Source organism: Sporothrix schenckii (assembly GCF_000961545.1).
Source record: "Sporothrix schenckii 1099-18 chromosome Unknown Cont47, whole genome shotgun sequence".
Taxonomy (NCBI): domain Eukaryota; kingdom Fungi; phylum Ascomycota; class Sordariomycetes; order Ophiostomatales; family Ophiostomataceae; genus Sporothrix; species Sporothrix schenckii.
Window position 1 is genome coordinate 4616558 of NW_015971148.1, and position 17520 is coordinate 4634077.

Below are 17520 nucleotides of genomic sequence, written 5' to 3' on the forward strand. Positions count from 1 at the left end.
TGCCAGCATTTGACACGCGCATTGCTGACACGGTGGACAAGCACTTTTAGTTCTCTGGGTAGAGTGCAACTCAGCACTTTCACTATTTATGTCATCTGACTAGCGATGCGTGTGATATTTGATACCTTTTGATAGTACAGTTGATCTTCTCGACAATTCCATGTCTCTTATGGGCAGTCAACTCAGTCCAATGGCCTTTTGCAGGGCCGCTTTTCCAAAACAAATTCCTCCAAAATAATTCGCCTGGTATCATTCGCTGGTATTGAATCACTTTCACCAGCCCCCTTTACTTACGTCCGCTGCTTCTTGGCCGGCGGGACTTCCTCCTCGTCCTCCTCGTCGTCGTCCTCGGCAATGTCGTCATAGTCCTCCTCGAAGTCGGCGTCGCTCAGGGTCTCCTGCTCCTGGGCCTGGCGGAAGTACTTGATGGCATTGGGCCACAGATCCTCGGCCAGAGCCAGAGCCACAGTGTCACCCTCGGGGAAGATCTCGTACTCGTACTCCTCGTCGTCCTTGTCGTCTTTCTCGTCGTCTTTCTCGTTGTCGTCCTGCTCCTCCTCGTCCTCGTCGCCCACTTTCTCGCCCTTGGCCCGCTTGGCCTTGCGCTCGGCACGCTGCTCGCGCTCCTGGGCAATCGCGGCCGCGCTCTCCTCGGCGCTGATGCGGCGGCCCACGTAGCCGAACCACGCGAAGAAGCTCAGGCCGCCAATCGCCGTCTTGCTCAGCTGGGCACTGAGCTCATCCTTGGCCTTGCTCGACGCGGACGTCGCAGCAGCAGATGAAGAAGACGATGAAGACGACGAGCCATCCTTCCACACCTGGACGGCCAGGTCCAGCAGGCCGTTGGTAGGGTCGCGGCCCTCTTTCCACTTGATGGGGACGGGCTCGCTGACGAGGCCGGCCCACGACTCCGACGCTGCGTCCTTGCCGGACGGCTTACCGTCGGCGCCGACCTTGGCGGGCGCGCGGCGGTGCCAGAAGCGCTTCTCGAGCACGCGGTCCTCAAACAGCTCGTTCTCGCCAAACGTAAAGCGGATGGCGACGCTGCGGGGGTCGCCGCTCTGGCCGTCCTGTCCGTCGCCACCACTGCCAATCTCGAAGCGCACAACCTCAACCTCCTCGAGTGCCGACAGGATCACGGCAGCGTCGGAGGGCTGGACGCACTGGTCGATCTCGGGCGGCGCCTGCTCAAAGACGAGCGGCCAGAAACCGGCGATGCGGCGGACAATCTCGGTGCGGCGCTCGTAGAGGGTGCGCTCGCGGGCGGCCTGCTGGATGACTGGAAGGGCAGTTAGAACAGGGATGAAGGATCAAAAAAAGAAGTCAGCGTCAACACTGTTCGTCGTCACGTACGCAGCTCGACGTTAAAATCGTCAAAGTCGGCCTCGATGTCGGATAGCTCCGAGTAGGTGACCGACGACACCTGGGCAGGGGGTTCGGTGGGCGCCATTGCGAGTGTGTGAAGAAGAAACTGGTGCAGGGATTGGCAAGATCAAGTATGTGGTGTATGCAACAGAATGAAGGACTAAACAGAGTTTGAGGTCACTGCGTTGAGAGAGGCAAGTAGTCGAAAATCAATGACGGAGTGTTTTTTTTTTCGTCTTTGTTTTTGTTCTTTTCTTACCCTTTTTTAAAAAAAAGTTGCCGATTCTACCAATTTGGAAGCTTCCCACTTAGCTTGGCCTTGGCGGAAAGAGCTCTCCTGCTAGCATCCTCCTCAAAGTGGGGCTCTTTCCTCTTGTCGTTGTCGTTCATCCTATTCTGACCTCTTTTGTGCCTCCACAACAAAATCCCATTAAAGCTCAAGGCCCCACTACGCCGCGCAGCCAGCGCCGCCCGTTTACAGCGGGCAATAGCGGTCCCGGTACTCGGTTTTAGCTGGGCAGACCATTGCATTAGTGCTCTTGCGAGCGGCGAATTAATCTGACGCTTGGACGGTTTGTCATTGGGAAGGACATCTCTGCCGCCTGTCGTCTCTTCTGTCACTCTGTGGAAATGGGTTGTCATGAAAAGGTCGTTCGTTGTCTATCCGCTTGTCTGCAGGTCTAGTATTACTGCGGCGAGCTCGTATCCCACCTTGTATTTCGTCGTAGTCAGCAGTCGGCCTATGCCTCGACCTTGTCCTCCTTGGCGGCCACGTCTCCGTTGCCCGCTTCTGCTGCATTGCTTCCTGCGCCCGCAGTGCCCTCTCCCTCTGCCTCCGGTCCCCAGAGATGCGCGCCCGCGTCGCGCAGCAGCTTGACATTGCCGGCGTGTCCGCGCTTCTCGGCCAGAAACAACGGCGTGTTGTTGCCGCGGTTGCGCACGTGCACGCTGGCGCCGTGCATCAGCAGCTCGCGCAAGACGTCCGTGTTGGGGCCGACGGCGGCCAGGTGGACGGCCGTGTTGCCGGCATAGTCGGCCGTGCTGAGCATCGCAAGCGAGTGGGTCGTGGCACCGCCGCTGAGGACGGCCCGCACGGCAGCCAGATCCCCGTTGCGGATGGCGTAGCCGAGGGCGGTGAAGGCGGACTCAATGGGTGTGAGGGGGCGCAGGGCGCCGTCGGCAGCAAGTGCGCGTGGGGCGCCGGCAGCAGACGGCGTCGGCGTGACAGCGGGCTCGACGGGGTGCGCCAGGCTGGCCAGGCTGGCGAGACCGGCCAGATGGGCCGGCCCGACCGAGGGTGAGTCCCCAAGAGCACCGGCCGGATGCGAAAACACGGGCGACGTCAACTCGGTCATTTCACCGCACAGCGAACGGGCCATGCGTTCCTGGATGTCGGCGTAGCTCAGGCCGTCGAGGGCCAGCAGGTACGACAGCTTGGTGAGCGCCGCCTCGGTCGTCAAGTCGTGCCCAAACACCACGCCGGCGCGGCCGAGCGCTGTCGCGGGTGCATACAACGGGCTGACAAACCCGTTGGTGCACTGACTGACGTTGACAACGATGACGCCGCGGGCGACGGCATCGCGGATGACGCGTGTCAGGCTGCCGTCGACGCCACCGGGGGCGTTGCCCATGCCGAACGTCTCCAAAATCAGGCCGCGTAGGTTCGCAACGCGCAGCACCGAGTCCAGCATCTCTGGCACAATGCCTGGGAAGATGCGGAAACAGGCTACGTGCGCGGTGTCGAGGTAGGTCTTGATGCGGAACTCGGCGATGCGTGTCGGCCGGCGCACAAGCGACCAGGCCACGTCGACGCCGAGACTCGTCACGCGGGCCAGCGGCGCGGCGTTGGGGCTGGCAAACGCCTCAAAAGACGAGGCGGACACCTTCGTGGTGCGGTTGCCGCGGAACAGCGTGTGGTGGAAGAAGAGACACACCTCGGGCACGACGAACGTGCCCGCAATGATCAGCGACCCCAGCAGGTTGTCGACGGCGTCGCTCTGCAGCGCAAAAATGGACGCCTGCGACCCTGTCAGGATGACCGGCTTGCCCAGGTCCGACATCATAAACGACAGCGCCGACGCCGTGTAGGCCAGCGAGTCGGTGCCGTGCAGCACCACGAACCCGTCAAACAGGTGGTAGTTGTCCCTGACGGCCTGCGCGATCTCGGCCCAGCCGGCCGACGAGATGGAGCTCGAGTCGAGCAGCGGCGTAAACTCCAAGATGCTGTAGCGGATGTGCCGCGAGTAGGCGCTGACAGGCGTGCGCAAAGACGGCAACTCGAGGCGCTGGCCGTCCTTGTAGGCCGTGAGCGTCGTGGGCGGCGCCGGGTCGTTGAAGCTCGGCCGCGGGGCCATGGCGTGCTCGAGGAAGCCGTCCATCGGCACAAGGCCGTCGGGTGATGGACGCATGCAGATTGTGCCGCCAGTCATGATGATGAGCACGCGAGACTCGGGAAAGGGAGATGGGGGTGTGGCAGCCTCTGCAGCGGCGGCGATGGATGAAGCAGCAGATGGAGTTGTGAGAGGAATCGTGAGCGGACGTCCGGGCACCGAGCGGCCAGGCACCGAGGCCGGGCTGGCGGCCGACATCGTTGCGATTCTTGTTGCGATTCTCGTTGCGATTCTCGTTGCGAGTGAAGAAGAGAGAGATGCAGGGAGGGATAATGTCAGAGGAGATCAATGACGATAAAAAATGATGAGAGATAGAATAACGTTGTCAGTGGATCAAAAAAGATAGAAGAGGACTTGAGCACAAGGGGTGGAAAGACTATAAAATGAAGCTGTAAAAATCGAAACAGAAAAAATCTAGGGAAAATCCGATGATTGATGGCGACAGATGTTGCAGTTATATATCAGCAGAAGCGAGAAGAATTGGCTGCATTGTAAAAATGACAAAAGGCCAAAAGGAAGACATTTAAATGGATGTCGTGTAAGTGCAAGAGCACTGCAGCCCTGGTCCGCACCTTCCTCTTTGCTCAACTTTCGTCTAGTGTGTTCGGCTTAGCGCCAAGATTCTCGCCTTGCTGTGCACTGTGTGTGACCTTTTTGGTGTGTTTTAGGTGTGTATTGTGCCCTTTATACTTTTGGTGACGTAAAAAAGGGGTAACAGGAACTGATAGGGCGCCGGCTTGCGGCGGTGTTAGTGGGTTTGGCCGTGAGAAGCTTTGCACATTTCAAGAAGCAACGGCCAGTGAACGCAATAGAAAAGGAGGGGAGCGAATATTATACAGCCGGCGTCGGGGACACGAATGGCAACGTCCAGGAAGGGGCAGGGGAGGTCGAAAAAAATTAAAACAAGAACTGGAAACTGCGTCGGGAGTTGACGAGGCCGGGAAAGAGCGATGTCGTGAGAATGAAAAGTGAGGAAAGTGGGCAAGCGAATGGGGTAGGGCAGGAACGATGGACCACGGCTCACGTTGGCCAAAGAGTAGTGGATGAGAAGGAAAGTAAAAATTGAACGGTCAATTAGATGACTGGGAAGAACTGACGAGGAGAATTGAAATGAAAATGAAGCTTTGTTCAGATGCGAATCAAATGTCCACTAGCAGGAAAAAGTCGACCAATTTTCACGGCTGGCGAAACATATCGATGTAATATTATTATTTGTGTTTTTACAACAGCATAAAAAATATAGTAATAAAAGAGTCAATATTATACAAGATCAAAAAAAGGTAATCTACGCTCGTTTAACTCTTACTTACCTACCACCCACCTTCTCGCCACTGCCACCGGCATGCCCGCCGTCGCCCCCCGGGCGCCGCGCGCCGCCGTACGGCTCCGAGGCGTCACCGTACCGTTATATCCACCTCCACCTCCCCCGACGACTACGAAACGCGTGCGTCCCCCGACGGTTGATAGTTTTATACTCGTTAACAGTCCTCCTCCCTGGTCTTTGTAAGGAGAAAGAGATTCGGCAAGTAATCGCCTATCAAACTTAACCAAGTAGCCGAGGAAGGTCAAAAGCTCAAATCAGAGTTCCGATCGTACATAAGGCGAAAAGGAAGATTCTGGCAAGTTCCATTGTTGCCGACGCGCCTTAGAGCGACAAGCGACGGAACTAAGAGAACTCTGCAAAAACTCTGCAAACTTCACTTAAAAGGAATATATAAGAATCCTTTCGTAGGCGGCCACGTATCGTAGACCGGTCGCCTAAGCGAAAGTCTTGAGAACTTAAGCATACTTAAATTCCTATCTTCTTTATTCTTTTCTTTCACTGAGCCATACCTACGGTCACCCCATTTTGGCCTTAGGCATCTATTCCTTTACATAAAGTAAAAGGTTACCGAAATACCGCCTCACCCGGGAGCTCGAGTAGTCACCTGTCCCGGCTTTACCGTAATCATTCCTTTCTTTCTTATTATATCTCCTTTATTTTAACTTCTTAGTTTTATCTTTTATTTCGGTTTAGATTTTCGATTTAGACTTGCTTCGTTTTATTTACTTTCCTTATTTGCAGCACCTACGTCAAGACTGCTGCGCGTTACCGCTACATAGAACATACTTGTGTACAGCACTGTGGTAGTTTTTTCCCCATGAGGGTTCTGCCTAGCCAGACGCCAATAGCCAGGATTGGCTGGGAAAGGCGGATAATAATAATAATAATAAATAAAGAGTCAATAGACATAAAGACCATCCGTAAACCTTTCGCGAAACAAACCAAATATATGTACATATGCATATGCCCAGACGCCTGCACTCTAGACATCGAGGCCGCTTTGGTCCATGTCGTCGATAATCTCTTCCTTTATCGCGATCCTGTCTGTCACGCCCTCCTCTTCGTCTTCGTCTTCCTCCTCCTCGTCCTCCTCCTCTTCTTCTTCGACGTCGTCTTCGTCGTCTTCTCCACCGTCCTCGTCAGCCTCGTCATCGTCGCCCAGGTCTTCCATGTCTTCAACGTCGTCGTCATCAACGTCATCGTCGTCCCCGGCGTCGTTTTCGATTCCTTGCACGTCGTCCTTTCGTGCCCGTTTCGGCGCCTGTCCCTCGCCCTCTGCCGCTACCGCTGGTGCCGCATCACCTCGCTTCTCCGTAAATATGGGCAGCGTCACGGAAGTCACGCCACTCTGCCGCACCCGCTTCTTTGGCCGCCCGTGGTAGACGCGCATGGTAATCACGGCGTTCTCTTCGGATGTCAGCTCTATTTTCGGCACCGGGACCTTGATCGTCCGCACGGCGCCAAAGTTTGGAGTCTGGTGCGGCACGGCCAGCGTGGGCACAAACTGGGCGTCGTCGATAATGCGGCCAAAGCGGATGGCCAACAGCCGTATCTTCATAATGGCGCGGGCCTGTGCCCACGTGCCCTGGTGGTACCAGCCGGACCCCAGACGCTCGCACGTCGGGCGTGACGGCGCGTCGGCAAGCAGCTGGCGGAGAATAGGGTCGTGCAAGTCGCAGACCTGCCAGATTTTGCCGTCGTCGCAGTAGTTGCGGCCGTCGAATATGTGCGTGTCCTTGCGGAGGGCGACGGGGATTTCGGCGTGTGGGGAGACTCTCAAAGGATCGCCGCTTGGCCTGGTGTCCTTACCCTTGCCGCTTGGTGGTGCCGGATCGGCGAGCAAGGGGGTTGTGATGTGCCGGCCTTTTCGAATATGCCCGCCAGGACCATCATCGGCGGACGGACCACCCGACGGTGCCGTCATGTCTTCGCCCGTCGCCCCGTCGTCCTCAACCAAACTGTGCCAAAAGTAACCATCCTTGCGTTCTATGTGCCGGTGTAGTTTGAACAGCAGCGTCTGGTACTGCCGGTACGACGGGTCCGTGCGTGGGTCGACGCCGTAGCGAACGAGCGTATCCCGCCACGGGCCGCCCTTGAACTGGTAGCAGCAGTGGGCAAAATACCGTTTGAGGCGATTCTCTGTAAAGGGCAGACCCAAGGCCGCGCTCATGTGGTTGACTAGCGCGCGGCGCGTCCACACGGGCCGCTCGGCCACGGCACGCCGCATGGTTTCGAGGATGGTCTGGCGGCGGCGGCCCACAATGGGCGCGAGACCCGGCGGCGGCGCTGTGGGTACCGGCACTTCGTCAAACGCGAGCAAGTAGCCGGCAACTGAGTTGGCGGCGGTCGAGTTGACGAGCCGGACGGCGCCGTCGTGGCCCGACACGACCTCGCGCACAAACGGATTCTGCGAGTACGAGTAGGAAAAGGGTAGCGTCTGCGATGTGAAAAAGGGCGGTGGCGGCAAGTCAACGCCCGGGGTCGTAGTCACACCAGGCGTCAGCTTGAAGTTGCGCAGTTTGGACACTACTGGTCAGCGGATGCCAATAAAGAAAAGAGAGGTGGGCGAGGAGAGGGCAGTGGGGCAATGGCTTACAATCCCCGGGCAGCACGTCCTCGGTAAACTTTGTCATGAACGCCGAGTCGTGTGTCGACTGCTGAAAGTCCACCAGGCCCCGGTACCGGTGGGTGTGCTTAACGACGCCGACCACATCGGTGCGGTATAATCCTGCCGTTTCTTGCAGTTTCCGTCGTAGTTGCCGTGCATCGCGGTCTCCCATTCTGTCTCCGGGCGGATGGCCATGCGATGCCGGGCTTCCTCTGGCCGCCTCTGGGTCGAGCTCCCACGCGTTGTCGGTGCCACGCTTTCGCCGCATGCCCGTCCGTTTGGGGACATGCACAGCCAGCACCACGTTGTGGGTGGCCGCGCAATGCGACGACAGGCCGCCGGATGCTGGGTCGTCGTGACGCAAGAAGACAGCGACGGACGATTGAGGTCCTGACGGTTCCACGATGTCGCCGTAGTCCGCACGACCGGCAAAGCTGTCGATGCCGCGCTGCAGACTTGTGAGCAGAGCTGGATGCTCTACAGACGCCATGGGTTGCTTTGGGATGGGCAGCGCCGGAGCCGTAGGCCTGGCCAGGGTGCCCGCGGCACTTGCTGGAGCATTGTCTGGAGTGACGTCAACGTCCATGTCTGTTCGCCATGGGCGGTCGTGCTGTGCGTCAGGAGAAAAGAGAGGGCAATTGTTGTTTCGGATGCAGTTACTTGGCGATGTAGTGTGAAAGTGGTCGAGGGCAAGAGCCATTCACCATGATCCAAAAGCTCATGTCACGTGACTGCGACATCGACGGCTTTTGCACCTCTACGGCCTATGCACCTCGCGAACAAATGTCACGGACGAAATGAAAATGTGATGGTATACACTGTGAGTGTTTTTGCGACTGAAGACGAGATCCTTGAAAATACTGGACCAAATACAACGCCTTCAGAAGCCAATTGGGGCCGGCTTGGCAGACACGGCAGACAAGGTGAGCGTAGTTTCGGTGTAGCGGACGACGATACGACAATAAAAGAAGCATGCGAGTGGTGGACGCTCGTCAATTGGCTTGTTCGTAACTAGACGAGAAACGAGCATAGCCAGGTACACCGTATCCCGGAGCCACTTAGTCACAACAGCCTCCCGTGCCTCGTGTGCTTCCCGTGCCCCTGGCTTTTTATCACGAGCCAGTACCTGTCAGATGGCACACTGTGATGGAGTAGACAAAGGCGGGGGAGGCCGTACGGGAGACGTCTTTGTCGTGTAGGTCGGCCGAGAACGGCCAAAGCGATTATGGGATGCAGTTTTGTCAGACCGACATCGAGGTCATCTGCCTATCAAAATAGAAGAACAGACAGGGGGCCCTGGAACGGGCGCGGCTACCGTTGCCGAGCAAAGATCGAGAGCTGACTGGACCGGCATCGAGACCGCCAGCGGTGGAGCAGAAAAGGGGAGTTCCGCAGAGTCTGGCCAGAGGGGCACAGACAAGAATAGACTTTTGGAGAGAACGGATTCGGATTTGCGGCGGTGTGGTGGTGGTGTGTAAAAAGGCAGGCAAATCGGACCCACTTGCACACCGTACCGCGCGAAATATCCCCGTTGCGGAGCTTACTTTCCAGGGCGTTCCTTGCGTTGACACTTGCATCCTCCGCGTAGTCCGTGTACCACCCATTCGCGCTGGCTCGCACTTGCCCGCCCTTGCAGAACCTTCCTGCGCCGTTCGCACTTGCTGATCGTTTTTGTTCGCCTCCTGCACATTCTTTATATTCCACGTGACGAGGGAATTGGTCGAGCATAAACGGGGAAGAGAGGGAAAGAGCTGGTGTCCTCGCCCTTCTCTTCTGTCCTTTTGAAATCCTCTTTCCCATTTTTGTCTTATCATTTCTTAATTTCCTATTCTGTGAACGTGGGGGGAAACTGTGCACCTGACCGACAATCCCAATCCCAGTCCCAATCCACATCTGAAAGCATTTATTTAAAACCTTTCGCCGTTGTTCGGACGAGCTTTTGTTTTTGGACGGCTGCTCTGGACACACTCGTTTTCTCACATTTTTCGTTTCTCTCCTCTCTCCTCTCTCCTCTCTCCTCTCTCCTCTCCTCGCTCCTCGCCTCGTCGTCTCTTCTCATCTCACCATCTTACCAATGGCTCCCCTCAAGCTTAGTGACGCAAACCTGCAGCGTCTCGCTGAGGCCACGGCCGCGCCGCTGACGGTGCCGACCTACGCCCGCGGCGGCAGCGTCAAGCAGGGCATCGTGCACATTGGCGTGGGCGGTTTCCACCGCGCGCACTTTGCCTACTACATGAACGAGCTGATGCAGAAGCATGGCCTGACCGACTACGCCATCTGCGGCGTCGGCCTGCAGCCGCACGACACCGCTATGCGGGACGCCCTCGGCGGCCAGGACCACCTCTACACGGTTGTTGAGCGATCCGCCAAGGGCAGCACCGCCCATGTCATTGGCAGCATCCAGGGCTTCCTGTTTGCGCCCGACAACCGCGAGGCCGTCGTGGCCAAGATGGCCCACCCGGACACGCACATTGTGTCGCTGACCATCACCGAGAGCGGCTACTACTACAACGAGCACACGCACGAGCTGCAGAGCGACGACCCGGCGATCCAGTACGACCTCGACCCGGCGCACGCCGACGCGCCCATCACGACGTTTGGTTTCCTGTACGCGGCGCTGGTGCGGCGGCGCGCGGCCGGGCTCAAGCCCTTTACCGTGCTGTCCTGCGACAACATGCACCGCAACGGCAGCATCACGCGGTCGATGCTCGAGACGTTTGCGCGCCTGCGCGGCGACGCCGACGTGGCGGCCTGGATCGCCGACCGCGTTGCCTTCCCCAACTCCATGGTCGACCGCATCACCCCGCAGACGGCCGCCGCCGACAAGGTGGCGCTGGCCGAGACGTTTGGCGTCGAGGACGCGTGGCCCGTCGTCACGGAGCCGTTTATGCAGTGGGTCATTGAGGACCGCTTCAGCGACGGGCGCCCGCCGTTTGAAAAGGTCGGCGTGCAGGTGGTCGCGGACGTGCTGGATGTCGAGCAGTTTGAGAAGCACAAGCTGCGGCTGCTCAACGGCAGCCACTCGGCGCTCGGCTACCCGGGCCAGCTGGCCGGCTTCCGCTACGTGCACGAGGTCATGAACCATCCGGACTTCCACAAGTTTGTCTGGCAGATGATGCAGGAGGAAGTCAAGCCGCTGCTTCCAGCAATTGACGGCGTCGACATTGACGCCTATTCCCGCACGCTCATTGAGCGGTTTGAGAACCCGACCATTATGGACCAGCTGCCGCGCATCTGCCTGGGCGGCTCCGGCAAGATCCCCAAGTTCATCATGCCTTCCATTGCCGAGGCGATCTGGGTGACAGGGCCGTTCCGGCGCCTGTGCTTTGTGGCGGCCGCGTGGTTCCACTACATCAACGGCGTCAGCGACGACGGCAAGACGTTCGAAGTCGACGACCCGATGCGCGAGGAGTTGCAGGCGAAGGCGCGCGAGGGCGGCGCGGACCCGCGCGCGCTGCTCAGCATCGGCTCGCTGTTCGGTGACGATCTGCGGAACGACGAGCGCTTTATCAAGGAGCTGACAACGGCCTTGGAAGCCATCCAGAAGGACGGCATCCTCAAGACGCTGCCCAAGTACATCGACTAGGAGGGCGGACGGCAATGCAATCTACGATGGGTGTACGACCTTTTCCCGTACAGAGTAATAATAGATGTGGGAGAGTAGGTGGAGCGATGCTCACGATACTGTTTGGACGACATAGACCGACATAGACAGCATTATAGACGACGACAAATACGGCGACTGCTTTTTTGTTTGGGACATACAACGATACATTTGGGTGTAATGGCAACGAGGACAAGATAAGACGGCTACAGCATTTCAATAGAAAATAAAATGCTTCAGATCACGGTACACAAAAAGGGATATTGCATGAATTGTTGTTGATAACGCCACGTGACATGACTTTGGTAACTTCATTTGATGCTACCGTCACGAGCCCCAACCCTTTCGTTACCACTCCGTCGAATTTAGTGTATGGCCAAAAACGTATACATTACTGTGTATGTGTGAATCTACGCCTCACTCCATGATTGCCTCACTTTCTGGGATTTTCCCTCGTAGTCCCTGAATTATGCATCACGTGCAACAGTCACATGTTATGTCCCGTGACACTCACTCCCCTCACTCCTTGTGACCCACACGATGAGTTTGTTCCTTCTTTGATCTGGGGTATTTTTGGGTTGTTGCCCCTGTCGCACTTTGGGAGGCACATTGCAAGAGCTGTTCGCGCCTTCTTCACTGGCACAAACTCCCCCCCCTTTTGCCACAAGGCCAACCTTCCCGACCTCCCTTCACTTCTCGCCTCGAGAGCTACATACAGTATTCGAAGTTCTCGCCATCTTCTCCGCCTAAACCGCTCTCCAACGACATCCGGCACTGATCATGTCGGTCAACACCTCGGAGTCCCGCCAATATGTACCACTTACCTGCCATGGGCACTCGCGACCGGTGCCTCACATTAGTTTTTCGTCCATGACAAAAGACGACGACTACTACATGATTTCTGCCTGCAAAGGTACGCTATTACCGGCTGTTGATGCTCTGTCCCGACGTCAAGACATAACTGCTTTTTTCTTGCATGTTTCTTTTGCTGACCACCTTACTACTAGATGGAAACCCTATGCTGCGTGATGGCAAGACTGGTGACTGGTATATTCTCTGTCAACAGTATTCCTCTCCGCTACTGCGCTGACAAGAAACAGGATAGGGACGTTTATTGGCCACAAGGGTGCCGTTTGGCAAGCAAAGCTAAGCCACGATGCCTCCACGGCGGCTACCGGCTCAGGTGATTACACAGCGTAAGTTTGGCGGCTGTGCTTTGGGAGCTTTTGCCCTGGTTGGCGACCTGCTTGTGACTAACGGCAAGAAGGAAGGTTTGGGACACGCACACCGGGGAGTTGCTGTATGATATCATACACAATGGCATTGTACGTTCCATTGCCTTCGCTCCCCATAATGCCGACTTGATAGCTACCGGCGGATTAAAAAAAGAGCTTCGTATCTTCGATTTAGCAAAGGAGCGGCCTCACCCCAGCTCGCCGTCCAACACGCCAATAGAGACTGTCACTCTGGACGCTTCGTCTGCTTTTGAAATCGGTGCTGGCGTGCACAAAGACTCCATCAAATTCATTGTATGGACAAATGTTCCTACGACCCTGGTGACGGCATCTGGGAACACCTTGCGTTGGTTTGATATTCCCACTGTAAGCTGTTTCCACGAGGAGACCTTGGACGGCGAGATTAAGTCATGCGAAGTCGTTGCTTTGGCCCCTGGCTATAGTGACCATAAAGACATCGGTGGGGGCAATCCGGTGCTTGCTGTCGCTGCCGGAAAGACGGTATATTTCTGGGAAGGGGACCAGTTTGACAAACAAACCAAATCGTTTGAGTTATCGCACGGCGTGGCCAGCGTCGGCCTTGATCTCAAAGGGCGAAAATTTGCTGTTGGCGAGGAACCGGGCACATGGGTCCGAGTATATTCCTGGGACGATGGCAGCGAAATTGGTGCGTATACGTGATTGGTGGTTGAACTTGTGTCCCGCAAACAGGCTTGATTGACCGTTGAGTGACTGACTCGTCCAGACGTTTTGAAGGGCCACCACGGCCCGGTCTGGTCAATCGCATTCTCGCCGGATGGGAGACTGTATGCGACTGGCTCTGAAGATGGAACCATAAAGATGTGGAAGAATTGTGAAGGATTTTATGGGCTTTGGAAAGGCAATGCAGGCAGCGCACCCGATCGGTTAACTGAATAGGGACTGGAATCGACTGGTGGTGAACTGTTGGCATTGGGAGATGTTGGCGCTGATCGAGCGCTGCTCGTGGAGACCGAGGCTGCAAGAAACTGCAGCGATTCTCTGCAGGGTTTCGTCAATTGTTCGCAGGATTCTTCGGACACACGACCGAGTACGTTGTGCAGCAGGATCAGTAGCACAACCTCGACGGGCGACGCCTCCTTCCCCCATCATGACTTTGCTGGGGAAACGCGGTTTGGCCACGGTGACGATTGGACGTGTGTGGAATCACCGCAGGGCGCCGTCTTTCCTTCGACGCTGGCAGGGAGCAATCATGTCAGCGGACCAGTCGTGTTTGTGAGCACCCAAGAAAGCTCGCACCGACTAGGTACTATGTGCAAGAATGGTTACCGGACCTTGCCTCCTCATCATGTACCGGCCAGAGCTTTTTCTACTACTTCGTTTAGGCAGACGTACAGTTTCAGACCGGAGTGAAAACGGTAATGCAGTCTTCAGATCCGGCGACCCTGAGAGCCGAGGCGTCGCTGACATCCTGCAACAATTAGAAGGCGTGGTATATTGCATTAACATCCGGCGATTGTCACGCTTAGGCAAAGGTACTACGGTGACCAGGAGTAGTAGTTGATAGACAATGTTGACATGTTATCAACCTTTTGTGCCACCTTTGTGTTACATACTTGTACACCACTTATTATCATAGTTCATCATAGGAGGAGCAGTGGAAGAATTTGAAACAGCGTATGCTCATCGCATGTATTTTTCATTACACAGAGAGTTTTGGATAATTAACACCTTTGAGAACTTGGTAATCTCATAGGGAGACAACCTGTATATGGAGGCCATGAACAAAAGTCGGAGTCAATCATTACCTAAATGTTTGTTTTGGACGAGCTTCGAGGCCCGTCAATTCGAAAGTTGAAAAAGAAACCGCCGTTAAACCCGTCCATGCCCGCCATTAAGATTTATTAAGGTTTACTATTGTCGAATGCAAAGTGTAGCCCAGGTTGTCAGAGACTGGTCGAAGTGACGGTGCACGACGAGCGCGGTGTTTATTTCCTTGAGCAAAGAATTCTGCGCGGCGGGTCCTCAATAATAACAAAAATAAGAAATTAAAGGGTCCCCATATGCCAACAGTGTTCCTCGTAGAAGAGGTCCAGGTGGCTTATTTCACGATCGAGTTGATTTCGTAGCCAATAAGCGCCTCAGTGCTTGTGCCCTCCCATCCCCGTGTCCCTGCTGTGGAAATCATGAACCGCGATGTTTGATCAATGTAGAGGTGGGAGATCACGCCGGCTCGGGGCGGGCCGGGTATAATGAGAAATGGAACGTGCGAGTGAGGCAGTGCAGATGAGTCCTGGATATCGTAGAGGCGGAGGATGTCGTGTGAGGCACTATCGTGGGCATAATTAGCAAAGAACTACCAAAAAAAATAGGGGAAGGAAAAGGTGGCATACCAAACAAGGTGGCGCCCGTTTGCCATGGCTCTCACGGCACTGACTGGTCCACTCCCAGCAGGAAATCTGAGTGCTCGTTCCGGTTGCCAACCTGCCTTGGCCTTGTGGATATCGAATTCTTCCACGGTACCATTCCGTCGCCCGGCATAGATGCGGTTACCATCAGGGCTCCAGCAGGCGCCCATGCACCATGGTGGTACACCAGGCCTATTTCCAATGCGAGCAACGGGGTGCTTTTGTCGGCGATCCCAAATTCGAATAGGGCCGTCGATGCTAGCAGAGAAGAACGTGTTGTCGGAGACTTGTGAAGGGTCAAAGTGGGGAGGCGCTCCTTGTGATGTGTACACAGCAGCGGACGGCCCATGGGTCTCTTGGTGTCCGGGCGAGGCAATTTGACGAGTAGTTGGATCCCCTCCAACCCCAGTCGTATTCGCTTGAGCGTCACTGGCCTCTCGAAGCTGCGTTTCAGCTGATTGCTGGAGCTCCTGATCCAGCTGCTGCTGTTGCTGCTGCTGGGAAAGGGATGACTTGTTACTGCTCGCCGCACCCGTATCCCCAACGATAGTCTCGGGAACCGGGGTCGCTGTGTGGGCGGGAGCAGACGCCACGTCCGCACCGGCTGCTTGTTTTTCAGCGGACCTCTCGCTATCGTCAGCAGGTAGAGCAGACTTGGATGCTGATGGACCTGCCTCCGTCATGCTCTCATCACCAGCGGCGGTGGCCTTGGTTTCTGAGCCATCTTTTGGCGACGACGGGGCGGATACCGTCCCCGGTACTGCAATTGAATCCACTGCCGGCCCACCAGTGTCAAGAGCCATGGCAACATCTTGCGAAAAGTCGCCGGCATCTTCGTCCCCGATTGTGGCAGAACCGGGTGCAATGCCCATGTCATCGTCCCCGAAAGGATTGGCCCCCATTGCGTCGCTGCCTCCAAACAAGGAACCCCCAGGACTGCCAAACAAAGACTCATGATCAGGTAGGGGTTCGTCACCGCTGATGTTCGCAGACGCTCCGCTAGCAGATACGTCGCCACCAGCCACAGCATTCATACCCGTAGCGGGACCGCCAATGGCGACGCCATTTGGAAGAGGCTTGTTGTTGGAGCTTGTCAAAGTCAAGTCAGCGTCTTTAACGTGTTCTTCGTCGGAGCCCTGGGCCGGGATCGGCGCACCACTGGCTGGGCGGAGCTCGATTGCCGATATCTGGCCGCTGCTACCGTCATATTGACGGCGAATTTGGCCGTCGTTCAAGTCCCAGTCAAGAATGGTCTTGTCCCAACTTCCGCTGAGCACGCTCTTCTCGTCCGGGGCGAGCTGCAAGACGCTGACGGCGTTGGTGTGACGCTGAAGACATGTTATGCGTTTGCCTTCGTCGTGCCGCACGCTCTGGAGGTTGATGCCTCCGCCTTCCGTGCCCGCGAGGAGCCAGAGGGCCCGGGAATGGACAGCAAGCGAATACACGGGTGACAGCATGTGTTCGTCTGCGCCACGCGCGGATGCGCTTGGCGGTTCTTCGTTCTCCCAGTACGACATTAAAATTCCAGCCTTGACAACGCTGTCAACAAAGGGGTGGCGCTGAGCTACAGTAAGTAGTTGCCGGCCGTTGATTGTGCCGGGGCCGTCGTACTTTCGAATGTAGCCGTCCGACCCTCCTGTCATCCAGTAGCGGAGATCCGGAGTAACCGCCAGAGCATTGATGCTCGTGGCTTGTGGAGCGGCCATGGTAGGAACGATGTCGTAGATTCGAGCAGCCAGAGCTTCCGGGCGGATTCGTAGGCGCATGGCGTCGACAAGGGGCGGAACAGACGCCGTTGCAGCCATTGTCTCGGCCGAATCGACAGCAGTGCCATCAGCAACTGCATTGCCGCTCATATTTGTTTTATGATCTGGTACAGAACCATCGCCAGAGTCGGTCCTATCCGGACCAGGGCCTGTCGTGCGTAGGGCACCAGAGGGTTCGCGGCCGCGTCTTGCATCGGCCACAGCTTCCGGCTCGCCGTCGTCATCATCGTCCGCTTCTTCGTCGTCTTCTTCAGCATCATTGCCGGGTTCGGGATCGACCTCTGGTTCGGCTACATCCTCCATGACCTCGTCTTGGTCGTTTTCTGAAAAGGCATTGGAGTCTGCCCCGTGACATGAATGGTTAGCAGAAAGGCAGAGATGGAAAGGCGTCAATAGGAGCGCAACACGTCATCTTGCTCACCACGGTCGTCCTCGTCCATATCTGAGAAATTTCGTCCGCTCCAGCTTTGAGTGATGTGTGAGAACTTGGCAGGCCGCTTCCGAGGGGATGGGCGAACAAGGCTATGAATGGAGGTGGTGTCCAGATCGCATTCTCAAATTTGGCAGAGTCTCGCACTCAACTAGTCTCGAAGCGCCGAATGGCCGTAGATGTGAGCAGGTGAGAGTCCCGGGCGCAGTACGCAGTTGCGCCATGTATTGTAAGTCGCGCCGGAGACGGTGATACGTTCTGGTGACCGGCTAGCCCAATTGACGGCCTAGCTGCAGGTGCCGTCGTGCAGTGCTTCGTTTCACGTGATGAGATTAGTCAGACGACAAGCAGGGTCGATTTTGGTCACGGGACCAGTTGAATCATGTAACACGAGCCGAGCTTCTTGCCGCA

General features: G+C 56.4%; 6 protein-coding genes across 6 annotated transcripts; 2 read left to right on the forward strand and 4 right to left on the reverse strand.

Moving 5' to 3' along the window:
• Positions 1–290: 290 nt before the first annotated feature.
• SPSK_04373 (nap family protein) lies at positions 291–1450 on the reverse strand (the record flags this gene model as incomplete). The annotated part of the gene is made up of 2 exons (XM_016731181.1): positions 291–1279; positions 1354–1450. The coding sequence occupies 2 exons, from the start codon at positions 1448–1450 to the stop codon at positions 291–293; spliced, it is 1086 nt and encodes a 361-aa protein (XP_016585975.1).
• A 655-nt stretch (positions 1451–2105) lies between these two features.
• On the reverse strand, positions 2106–3953 carry SPSK_04130 (60kDa lysophospholipase; the record flags this gene model as incomplete). The annotated part of the gene is made up of 1 exon (XM_016730941.1): positions 2106–3953. One exon carries the CDS (start codon positions 3951–3953, stop codon positions 2106–2108), a length of 1848 nt encoding a protein of 615 aa, XP_016585976.1.
• Positions 3954–6061: 2108 nt separating this feature from the next.
• SPSK_04042 (transcription factor TFIIIC subunit TFC1) lies at positions 6062–8273 on the reverse strand (the record flags this gene model as incomplete). Its single annotated transcript, XM_016730855.1, has 2 exons — positions 6062–7608; positions 7676–8273. 2 exons carry the CDS (start codon positions 8271–8273, stop codon positions 6062–6064), a joined length of 2145 nt encoding a protein of 714 aa, XP_016585977.1.
• Positions 8274–9761: 1488 nt separating this feature from the next.
• SPSK_04249 (mannitol 2-dehydrogenase) lies at positions 9762–11273 on the forward strand (the record flags this gene model as incomplete). Its single annotated transcript, XM_016731060.1, has 1 exon — positions 9762–11273. One exon carries the CDS (start codon positions 9762–9764, stop codon positions 11271–11273), a length of 1512 nt encoding a protein of 503 aa, XP_016585978.1.
• Positions 11274–12071: 798 nt separating this feature from the next.
• SPSK_04296 (serine-threonineeeee kinase receptor-associated protein) lies at positions 12072–13444 on the forward strand (the record flags this gene model as incomplete). The annotated part of the gene is made up of 5 exons (XM_016731107.1): positions 12072–12204; positions 12299–12338; positions 12392–12487; positions 12559–13193; positions 13272–13444. 5 exons carry the CDS (start codon positions 12072–12074, stop codon positions 13442–13444), a joined length of 1077 nt encoding a protein of 358 aa, XP_016585979.1.
• A 1162-nt stretch (positions 13445–14606) lies between these two features.
• SPSK_04007 (transcriptional activator SPT8) lies at positions 14607–17119 on the reverse strand (the record flags this gene model as incomplete). The annotated part of the gene is made up of 3 exons (XM_016730821.1): positions 14607–14861; positions 14943–17020; positions 17101–17119. The coding sequence occupies 3 exons, from the start codon at positions 17117–17119 to the stop codon at positions 14607–14609; spliced, it is 2352 nt and encodes a 783-aa protein (XP_016585980.1).
• Between the last annotated feature and the right edge of the window lie 401 nt (positions 17120–17520).